The sequence below is a fragment of the Musa acuminata genome, chromosome BXJ2-9 (genome assembly GCF_036884655.1).
Source record: "Musa acuminata AAA Group cultivar baxijiao chromosome BXJ2-9, Cavendish_Baxijiao_AAA, whole genome shotgun sequence".
Taxonomy (NCBI): Eukaryota; Viridiplantae; Streptophyta; class Magnoliopsida; order Zingiberales; family Musaceae; genus Musa; species Musa acuminata.
In genome coordinates this window covers 13632648-13644137 of record NC_088346.1, presented here as the reverse complement: position 1 = coordinate 13644137, position 11490 = coordinate 13632648, and the positions used below count along the sequence as shown (strand labels likewise).

Here is an 11490-nt window from a genome sequence, read left to right as displayed (position 1 = left end):
AGCTCATAATTTTTTTATCATTTATAAAAAAACATATTGCCAAGTGAAAAAGAACAGGGGACCAAAATGCCCTAATGAGTGTTCACTTTCCTACCATTTAGAGATTATATTTATTTTAATAATGTAATTTTTCATTTAGGCTAAAAGTGCAAGTAGGCCAAACTTTATGAGTTTTCCATACTCAAAATTCAGCTAAACTTGGATCTTCTCACCTGTATTTAAGATATAGACTCAATTCCAACCTAAGGAGTCGAAGATTGTGAGAAATAGGATTATAGCTAATAAATTAATATACAAAATCATTATAATAAAGTCCCTCTTAATATTTATGAATAAGTAAGTATATAGGATTGTGTTAAACCATTGATACCTACGTAAAATCTTGTCAAATGTTAATTAAGAATATTATTTTATAAAGATTTTAATGATGAAAATAACTATACACTCGATGTCAAATAATTGGATATATATATATATATATATATATATATATATATATATATATGAATGATTGACTATAAATTTTAATTCGTATTAATATTCCTTAAAAACTATGCTAAAAATCTTACAGGCACTCTATATTTTTTCTATTTTTAATCCAAATACTCTAATTTTGATTATGGTTAGAAGTGATTAGCCCAGATTTTATGTTGTTAAATTATGTTGATTCAACTAATCATGCTAATTTCAGTCTTTTAAATCTCACCTATTATATATATATATATATATATATATATATATATATATATATATATGCTATGAAGTTGCTTACAGAAACTCCGGAAAACAAACACTCGAAGAAAAGTGGATCTCACTTCACGTCCCCACGGTGGGGGCCACCGTCTCTCTCTCTCTATTTCTCTGCTTGTGTGTGTCGAAACCTTCCCCTTTTGACGTCCCATCCCAACCCACCTTGCGTCTTCGTCCCTCCCTCCCCTCCCGTTCGCTGAATCACACGCCCTCTTTGCACAACCCATCCCAACCACAGGAGATCACAGGGAGAAATCCAGCAGTAGCAACAAAACCCCCACCTTCTTTCTCTCCAACTCGGTAGCAACAGTATCGATCATTCACAGAGAACAACCAAGAAGAGAAAGAAGCAGTAGCTCAACCTCGCCCGGCATGGAACCAGCTGCCACGCACACGCCTGGAGGCGCCGACGAAGGCCCTTCCTCCTCTTCTGCCACTGCCGACCCCACTCCTCCCCCTCCTCCTCCCCCTCAATCTCCACAACCACCACCTCCTCCTCTGGAACAGCAGCAACCATTAAGTAGGTACGAGTCGCAGAAGAGGCGAGACTGGAACACCTTCCTCCAGTATCTGAGGAACCACGAGCCCCCGCTGACGCTCCCCATGTGCGGCGGAGCGCACGTGATCGAGTTCCTCAAGTACCTGGACCAGTTCGGGAAGACGAAGGTGCACTCCGCCGGGTGCACCTTCTTCGGCCGGCCGAACCCTCCGGCCTCCTGCGCGTGCCCCCTCAAGCAAGCCTGGGGCTCCCTCGACGCGCTCATCGGCCGCCTCCGGGCAGCCTACGAGGAGAGCGGCGGGCGCCAGGACTCCAACCCCTTCGCCGCCCGGCCGGTCAGAATCTACCTCCGGGAGGTGAAGGAGAGCCAGGCGAAGGCTCGCGGCATCCCTTACGAGAAGAAGAAGCGAAAGCGAGCCCGTTCCGCTGCCGCCGCCGCTGCGGTGGAGGGGAGTTCGGGCGGCGGAGGGGAATCTTCGGCTTCAGCTCCGGCTGCGAGCGGAAGCAGTAGCGGCGGCGGTGGCGCTATCAGTTCGGTGGTGAGGGAGAGATCAAGCGACACGCCCGGTGGCTCATCATCCCTTTCATGACTATAGATGCCTCTCTCATATCCAACTACTTCATTCGAATGAGATCCAATGCATTAAATGCTGGTCTGATCACATCTAACAAGAAGAATTAGGGAAGACAAACAGCACATATTAACAACACCGGGAGTTGCTGCAAGAATCGGAGAACTTGGATCTGCCTTTTAGGTTTCTTTCTCTGAACAGAATTGCCAACCAAGTTCTTCCTCGATTGCTTAATTCCTTGATGATCCTTATGATTCTTCCTCATCTTCTTTTGCTTGCTTTCGATTGAAAGCGGCTACAGTTCTTCTTTGTTGGACCTACTCGTGGATAGAAGTGCATATATTGAGAGTTCAATGTGAACAACTATTTCTTGATTACTCTCATCCAACCCTGACATTACTGACTACTCTCTCTCTCTCTAACTTTTGCTTTAGAAGGGGAAAACATCATCTTCTTCCTCAGGTTTGGAAGAATGCAATGCAGTAGTCACATTCCACCGGATAGAAATCATCTGTGATGAATCATCGAGCACACTGCGAGGCTTCCTCTTTGAAGAAAAGAGAACTGAGGGCCGGGAAGCACTGACATCAGATTCCCATCTTGTTACTGTTCATGGTACGAAAGCTTTTCTTAGTATACATCCATTGCTCATAGATTAGTCACAGACGACGAGTCACTGACCTCGGTCCTGATTCCCTCTGCCTTACTACTCCCTTTTCCCTGTTGTCTTCATGCTTCTGGTTTAGATTGCTTTAATGAGAGACACCGTTGGTGGCAACGAGACTGAAGCACACAACATGGAAGGATTCCCCGCACGAGCGGCACACTGCTGCTTCCCCTCACTCCATTAGTTCTTGCAGATTTGAGCACTGCTTGTGCTACTCATTCTTCCCATATACAATTCTGTCAAAGATTTGGGATCTGCGTGCAGTGCTGCTTCAGAACTTGGTAGAGATAGCCATCATCAAGCCATCAGCCAAAAATGCCACTAGCTTCCTTGGTTTTATCTTCCACTTGGCTCTTACAGTTCATGAGAGATTCTTGCATGTATATATGTTCCTCCAAGATAGTATTAGGTGGGGAAGTAAGCTGGATCAATTGAGCAATGGACTAGGGTTTGCCAAGTCATGTTTGATTTATCTGCGCATAGTTGCAGATACATAGTCTTTAACCTAAATGGAGGAGACCAGCGTATAGCCTAACAATTTACTGATGCTACTTCACTTGGGAATTCTTCACTGTTAGTTAACACACTTAGATACAGATTTCTTTGATCTCTCAGTCACCAAAGCCATCCTCTTGGCTTTAAAGCAATTGCTGTTATTATTACACCTAAAATGTTAGCACAGTACATACATGACTCACATATCTTAGGTAAAAAGTTGAAACTTCACCCCATCAATTTTGAGGAGGAGCCTATTAGTTTAAATAGTAAAGATTTTGTCAGTCTTAATGCAAGCAAATCCCACCTTCATCATTGATTGGTTACAAGTGAAGACATGGCTAGCACACTTATTTTTCTTGAGCTTATATTAAATTTGATTAATATCAATCTCATCTCAACAAGTATATAATCGAAGGAACATCTTAAGATTCAGAGGTATAACTAGTAAATATGTTCATCCTCATGTAGACATAATTTATCTATCTTTTAGGGGGATTACACTTGTTTTTTTCAGTACAAATAGTTATGTGTCTATATAAATATATATTTATTTATCTATGTTACAGTAATCCTGAAAGGAAAACCAAACAGCTTATGGAAACAAAAGCAGCTGGGCAACATCATCATGGAGGTCATCCATCTCAAAGGAATATTTTAGCTTTAGAAGAGCAATAATCTTGCCTCACACCATCATGCTAAGCTTTGTTTGATATGGTAAAACGCTTTGTTCTCACCATGAGCTGATCCATCGTTTTCATTCCTTTCCCAAGTATTCTTCCTGTCTGTGAAGACCTAATTATTTCCATACCATACCATGGATTTATTCTTTATAATCCAACCACATTTGTGAACATTAGTGCTGATTGAATGAAGGGGATTTCAGAATTATTTGCGTGTCACGAGGTCCACCAAGAAATAAATTATTCATATAGTGGTCATGTCGATGATGTGGTTATGTCTTGACTTGATCTTTGATTGTTTTATTATATACACCAATAAGTCGAGTGCGCTTTGAGTTATTCCAATATCAAACTTTACTTTACTTCTCTTCCCCGAATCGAACTAAATGAATTTACAGATGCAAATATGTGAGGCAAGTAGAGGTAGTGCCGAATCCACTGATTTGTCTTGCACTAACCTCTCCAATCACCTACCTTAACCTTAGATAATTAAGGGAAATTATATTAAAAAAAAGCAACCAAAATCTTTTTTATCTGACAAAATATATTTGCTAATATTGAAAAACTTTCTCTCTAATTATTATTATTATAAAAAAAAGTTGAAGTGATTGTTTTTATTTTCTTTCAAATTTGTAGGTACTTGATTAACCTCTTTCTTTATAATTTTAAATTTTATTGCAATTTTTTTTTTTTACCAGAGTCAAAGGCATCATTTATAAGCTTGCTACTTCAACAAGCTTCTAGATTTTATGTGATGTAGACAAGGCTATTATATTCATCTGAAATATTTCAATACTCTTTTAAGAGTGTTTTGACTTATGTTGAGGTTATTCATCATATTCTTCAGTAGATATTAAACCATCATGCATAGGTTTGGGTAATTCTTTGGACGCTAGAAACCAAGCTTCTTACACATCATAACAACTGTGCATTGTTATGATGTCTATCGAGCATCAATATGGCCCATGTCATCTCTATTGATGACCTTCAAGTGTATCCAACCAATATCTTTGCGTACTTGCATTTCATTGTACATCTATCCCACATTCAAAAGCTTCATCATGAAAGGAATTGATTCTCATGATGCAGAAGAGTACAAGCATTCTTTTGTAAACCTCTTCTCCTCCCTACTTCCATAATTGTTTTCCTGGAAGAGAGCTTCGAGAGTGCTCACCCTTCCATTCTCTTTGGTCATAGTGAGCTGAACTATGATGACCGTCATAACCCTTGTCCGGCATCAACATCGGAAGCATTAAAAGATTTCTACAACTGTTTCGAGTGTAAACAAACATTGCCTGTGGTGTCTAATACATTAAGCTTTCAAGATTTAAAAGTGATTTAAGGTAAAAAGATCTTTAACTATTTAATTGTTGTGATAAATAGATGGGGCCATGCATAATCCTGCCGTGTAATTTATTTCGATGGGTCAAGGATGTATGTCTTGTTTAGATAGATAGAGACTCAGAGCATTTTGTTCAACACCTAACCTCGACATCCATAATGTGGCAGATAAGATCAACACCAGTATGATCCAAGCGGTCACTAAGTTTAATGATGCTGTATTCCAACATGTCACCTCAACTCACACTATGATTCTTCCACCAACCAATTGCTTTTGGAGTAAGCATATAGTACAAAGTCGTGTTTATGGTGTGCTGCCAGTTTGTAGAGTGACGCGCCCTGGTTTAGGGGCTTGAGCACAGAAAAGTAAGTCTCTCATTTTTCCTCAAGTCTCTTTCTTACTGTAGGCACAGTCTTGAGTTCCATCCAAATCTATTCATATCTGAAATATTTAAATATCTAAATGAGACACTAGATATTTAAATATCTCATTAAGTAGTGTCTCATTAAGGCACTACTTAATGAGACATCCTACATTCCAAGCTGCAATTGCCTCTAAATGGACCCATAGAAAGAAATATGTACATTCTTCAAGTAACTATTTTCATATATTTTATTATTTTAAATTTAACAATTATTACTAGATGGCTTGGAAATAACAGAGATATGGTTGGCACAATTTACTTTCATTTCAGAAAAAATAGTAAGAGATGCACTGATACACAAGCAGTTCAAAGGTAACTAAAAGAAGAAATTTCTCGGCATAGAACAGTAACAGTTTTATTATGTCAAATAGTCATACAGAAATTTGGGCTGATAAAGTCTTCTATCACCTTCCTTCATAAAATTTTAAGACTTCCAAATGACTTGCAACAAATTCATATGACGAGGATTTAAACCTTCAAATATAAACTCAACACTCCTAATTGGTATACTTACTGAAATTGATCAAGATATGATAACAACGAAAGCATTTTCTACCATGTTCCATGATGGATTAGAGCATCAGTACAAGAAAAATAAGGGAGTCAATGTTAATGATGTTGATGATGATGAAGAAGATGGTAATTAATTAATCAAGCAGCAAAATAGCATTTTTAATATAAAAGGCAGCTAATACTACTCCCATATGTTTTTACACTCTAACAAGATAAGGTTGGGGGTATTCCACAGCATCATACCCCAACCTTACCAAAAAAAAAAAAAAAGGGCAGATCTTTTCACATATATACACGAAATTTCTTCCTAATGGAAGGAAAAAAGGATCATTATTGAACCACTTAATAAGACCAACAGATGATTAGAAAGAACAACTCATAGATAGGAAATTTATATTACCATTTTTATCTTCATCTCATCATTTTCTACAACCGTCGAGGGTCTTATCAGCTCACCAGCATAACAGGCGTGACCATTTGATTCCTTCACCTGGTTGGTTATGACGGTCAATCCGGAGCAGGCATTTGGAGACTCTCCACTATAAGCTTTGCAAATGTAAGCTTCAAAGTTCTCATAATCCTGTAATGGGAAATGCAGTTGGCACATATGGCTATCAGAATATACAGGGGCATGGATATATAGGAGTATATTAACTGACATCATATATGTCAAGAACCAAGACATTGACTTGATGCATCAATCAAATTTTGCTGAATGAAGAGAAATGGCATAGAACAGAATGAAATGGAATATTGATATACAAACTTGGATATTTTACACCAAAACAAGTTCATGCAAGGAATGACAGTGAACAACCTATTCTTGTAAGCCCCAGATATAAATGTACAAAAAATCAGCATAGGCATACTCCACTAAGAACATAACTTAATATTAATTCTCTAGTTTTTTAACATTCCCAACATTAGAAACCTGTCTTCATGTCCAAAAAACAAAAAGGACGAAAATATCAAGAATCAGATACTTGCATACCCAAAATAATAGAGGTACCCAATTTGATCACAACCACTTTGTCCCAGATTTTTCGTAGATGGCTTATTCAGGTATATCTCTACTCTTTTCATTTTCTTAAACATACATGTTCCCAGATTACAATTGGATGTACAAATGCCATGAAGACTTTGAAGCACAAGAAGACTCAATTTTGAAAAGATTTTAAAGAAAAGTCACAAACTTTATCAATATGGCATACTTCACTATTCGATGGTACTTTGTTTCGAGTTAGTTGTCTCCCAAAAAATGATGACATACTTCACTATCAGATGGTATTTTGTTTCGAGTTAGTTGTCTCCCAAAAAATGATGACATTCTTCACTATTAGATGGTAATTTAATCCAGAATGATATCATAATTTTCCTTTCATATTTTCTTTATCAACTCCTAATTTATGTTACGTATTCTTTTTTTTTATAATTTCAACTGAAACATCTCAATAATAGACATGACTGCAAAAACCACAAAATTTCTAAACTCGGATCTTCAAACTGAAATCAAGAAAAAAAATGTGATCTTTAAAGAGTTGCAACATAATTCATAATACTTGGGCACAAAGGATAAAGAAGAATATTATATTATATCAAGGAAGTAGTGAAGCATTTGAGGTGGTTCAACTCTAACCATGGAGGTGACGAGTTAGGTGGAGCAAATAATTAGAACTAAATATATGCACAGAAACAAGTTACATGGTTTACTATGCTTGATCAATTTTAGGGGGCAACTACGGAGGGTCAGTTTTTTCTTCTTCTTTTTTTTTTTTCTATGTGAAGAGTCCAGTAACACAATCTCCAATATCATATGCATCAATTTGAATGCAATGAAGATGAACCTCTTCATTGCAAATCTAAAGTGCACAAAACAACCAGGATAATTGGATCCAGAGTTATTTAAGAAACAGTCAAGACCGCAAATTAAGTCAGCCACGTACATTGCTTGTGTAACTAATTTGGAACCCCAAAAAAGTATTAAATCATATTCCCTCTGAGAATTAAAATAACAATGGATCATGAACAATCTTTTTTTTTTGTATTCAGTGTTACACAGATACCTCACCACAGATCAGGAAGGTCAACCTTCGAATGATCTAACCTCATATCAATAAACTAATTGGTAAATTTGACCTGTGCATCTGCAATTCCAGGAGAACACAATATTCTATGTGCTAATGTTTACTTTTCTTTGGAACATTTTGAAAAAGGGTCATGCATGCTTCTTTGAATCAATTCAAAATGATGTAAATCACAGTTAGGGTTATGACCTCAAACACTAAAGATAATGTTTACATAATGTTATAGGAATTCCTATATCATCACACAACACACCTCGTATAGTGGCTGTCCATCCACCACCACCCAAGGAACGTATCTGTGAGGGGGCTCCAAAGAATCTGTTTGTGCTGCATACTTTAATTCAAGCTGCAAAAGTTTAACATGGAAAAGTTCAGTGATTTGAGTAGTCAAAATAAAACCTGTTATGGATGTACCACGGAATTACAAACTTTAAATATGCATGAAAATTAGATAAAGTGCAAGAAGTATCAGGATAATTTGAATCATAAATAAGCTTATAAACAGAAGTATTGCCTATCCCTAAGAAAAGTATAAATGTTGATCAGGCTACATCCCCCTTTTTTGTTTCAGCATTGTGGAAAACAAAATCACATTAATATAACTGAGAAAATTGTGAACTTAGTTAAACATCGTTAATTGATAATAAAAATGTTACTTTTAAGTGAGAATAGAGAATCAATAGAATCAGAAGATAAATTTGCTAGAAACAGCATTGAAACTCACCTGAATCCAGGCATACAAGAAGTATTCTAAGAGGCATATATTACAAATTATTACAGCATATCCTGCATATGATGTAGTTGGGTCATACCTCTTGCCCATGTCCATTATCATAACATTCCGAGACAGCATGTGAACCAAGCCCGGTTTCTGAAAAGCACGATTCCCACTCAAGGTACTTATGTTTCAAAACCAGGCTCTCAACACAATAAATGAAGCTGAAATGTTGATTCTGCAAAAGTTGAAATGAAATTAGTATATGCAAAGAGATGGAGCAGAAGATCATTATAATGGTGGTTTGCACCGTAAGATGGACACAGAAAAGCCTATACAGTTTAAACCAGAGGTATCCTAATCTTGCATGTCTGAATCCCTCGATTTAGCCATTACCTTAAGCATGCTAAAAGGGTAAATTATGATATGCTCCCACCATTATGGGGCCTGGGAGATCAAGATAAATTGAATTATTCCTTGCTAGTGAGGATCCTTGATGCTGCCACAAAATCTGGCAATCTTACTGCGGCACCAAGGGTGTCATCCACTAAATCATGGCAAAAGCATAACGTTGATACAATAGTAAATACTCGAGGAATGTTCTAAAAGGTGTGTGTATTACAGAGTCAACCAACTACTGCATATGTTGCATGCAAGATATGATTGGATATGAGTTTATAAAAAATATTAGGAATTTAAGCAGGCGTCTCAGAGAAAGCAGAGAATACTCTGCATAGGCAAGTTCACCTCACATGGCAAAGCATATTTCATGAATGCAGGGACACCTCACATGTGAGCACCAAGGTACTCTCTGACCACATATCACAACCAATCATGTAAAGATAATGTATAGGGCTTATGAGAGATGCTCATATCACCTCCTCATCTCTGCTTTTCCTACCATTGTGGCATGAACATTATAGTGTTTAGTAGCCAAAGGAACCATATAGATAATAGTGTCATAATACTGCAGATAGTATCTCCTGACATGTAAACAATAGCATGCTTTTGCTAAATCACGTGCAAAATTAAATAACATCACACATAGCATCCATTTGCTAGAGTTCATGCATCACTAAGTTATATCAAGCAACTCATCTATAAGTATAAAACACCCAAATTTATGAACACACGTCTCTAAGTTTTCATTCTCTTATCAATAGATCATATTATACATTATACTCTGTTGTTACAGACTAGAGAATTTTTGGGATACCACCACGCAGATAAAGAGTTGAAAATTTTTTTGTTCAAATGTCATTCCAATAATGCCAAAAATATCAACCTGAGTACACCGATAACTAGAGACACCAAACAGCTAAGCTTGTAAGAGCATAAATAGGTATAATCATAATGAAATAAACGCCGTAGAGAGCGTGTTACCAAATCAGGCCAAGCATCGATGGCGCATGCCTCGACGGTGTTTAGTAGGCATTCATAGGGGCCGTGCTGCAAGAGAATAAGACCCATTAGCTTGAAAGGAGCTCTTCTTTTACATTCTACACCCATCAAAGGCAGATAAGGTCGTATTTCTATGTGCAAGCACAAAATTGAGTATTTCTTTAGGACAAACACTTGGACTCGGTCGGAGAAGAGGGCGTAGGGGACCTGGCAGGAGATGGTGCCGTTGTGGATCCTAGCGTTGCCGTAGGGGACGAGATCGACGTCGACGATGGAGATGAGGCCGTCGTCGAAGATCTTGGCGAGGTAATTGACGATGAAGTTAGCGCTGTAGGGGCACAGGGTTTCGTAGTACAGGGCCAGCGAGACCTTAGGAGAGGAGGAGGAGGAGGAGGCGAAGCGCTGCGAGACGGCGAGGTGGAGGAGGAAGACTAGCAGAAGAAGGCGACTAGAAGCCATCGGAACAAGAGGGATGACGGGATCGCGATCGAGAGAAGGCTCTCCCTCCCTCCCTCTAATGGCGTTCGCACCACCGACGACCAATGAGAGGACGACGTGGACGGACGAGGTTACGCCAAATCATTACTAGCCTGGCAAATGGCGAGCACAGGGAAGTAAGCCATTCATAGGCCTTTCGTTGGGCCTAATACTGGGCCTTAATTTGAGTCTTATGTGTGCTTTAGCTCAAAACGCACCCTCCTTTCCCAACCTCAACTGCAATTTTCCGGTTGTCGTGTTGGTTTATTAACTTTTATGACAAAACAAAAAATTTCTTTAAAAACACTTTGGTTTTTGTTTTTGTTTTTGCCTGGAAAGCATCCCTTTTTCTTTTCAACTTTTCAATTTTATTCTTCTCTTCTTTCTTTTATCTTTTTGTCTTTTCCTGGTTTGACCCATAGATTTGGTTCACCAAATTCCAACATGGGTTTGGCTCCAAATTTAGCAATTTATTGATTTTTATAAATAATAAAAATCAATTTTATTAGCATAAAAATTAAAATTTTAAAATAATTTAGAATATATATATATATATATATATATATGTAAACTTATTTTTTAAATATTAAAATTTTAATATTCTCGGGTTTCTACAGAAGAGAAAATATATATACAACCTGAGAAATGAATCAGTAAGTCAAAAAAAGACTCTCAAAAAAGAAAGGTTAAAACTTGCTCTCACACAACCTGTTTAAGCTTTCCCTATATAAGTATTTTTCATATACATACATGTTATGCTTTGGCATTGATATAGACATACACCCACAAACCTCAGGAATCAAACATTTAAAATGCTGTGGATGAATTCATCCAAAAGGAATCTCCAAACGAGGACTGCATTAATTGT

At 37.7% G+C, this 11490-nt stretch overlaps 2 protein-coding genes across 3 annotated transcripts; one reads left to right on the top strand and one right to left on the bottom strand.

Moving 5' to 3' along the window:
* The first annotated feature begins 901 nt into the window (after positions 1 to 901).
* Positions 902 to 3863, top strand: LOC135623894 (protein G1-like7). The gene is made up of 2 exons (XM_065127354.1): positions 902 to 2436; positions 2568 to 3863. The coding sequence occupies exon 1, from the start codon at positions 1123 to 1125 to the stop codon at positions 1837 to 1839; it is 717 nt and encodes a 238-aa protein (XP_064983426.1). The 5' UTR covers positions 902 to 1122; the 3' UTR covers positions 1840 to 2436; positions 2568 to 3863.
* A 1330-nt stretch (positions 3864 to 5193) lies between these two features.
* Positions 5194 to 10734, bottom strand: LOC135623224 (gamma-interferon-responsive lysosomal thiol protein-like). Of its 2 annotated transcripts, XM_065125947.1 has the most exons (6): positions 10353 to 10734; positions 10128 to 10193; positions 8842 to 8982; positions 8283 to 8375; positions 6346 to 6525; positions 5194 to 5449 (listed from the first exon to the last, which is right to left on the bottom strand). In XM_065125947.1, exons 1-6 carry the CDS (start codon positions 10602 to 10604, stop codon positions 5444 to 5446), a joined length of 738 nt encoding a protein of 245 aa, XP_064982019.1. In that variant the 5' UTR covers positions 10605 to 10734; the 3' UTR covers positions 5194 to 5443. The 2 variants fall into 2 exon arrangements, with proteins under 2 accessions (XP_064982019.1, XP_064982018.1); XM_065125946.1 differs by lacking the exon at positions 5194 to 5449 and having other exon boundaries at positions 6076 to 6525; positions 10353 to 10733.
* Positions 10735 to 11490: the final 756 nt, after the last annotated feature.

What these genes read in the sequence shown, in the direction of transcription:
- LOC135623224 (XM_065125946.1), bottom strand. Translation starts at nt 10,604, where the DNA reads ATGGCTTCTAGTCGCCTTCTTCTGCTAGTCTTCCTCCTCCACCTCGCC. An exon ending in ACGGCACCATCTCCTGCCAG is followed by an intron (nt 10,194 to 10,352) that starts GTCCCCTACGCC and finishes ATTCTCTTGCAG; the next exon opens with CACGGCCCCTATGAATGCCT. An exon ending in TCGATGCTTGGCCTGATTTG is followed by an intron (nt 8,983 to 10,127) that starts GTAACACGCTCT and finishes CAACTTTTGCAG; the next exon opens with AATCAACATTTCAGCTTCAT.
- LOC135623894 (XM_065127354.1), top strand. Translation starts at nt 1,123, where the DNA reads ATGGAACCAGCTGCCACGCACACGCCTGGAGGCGCCGACGAAGGCCCT.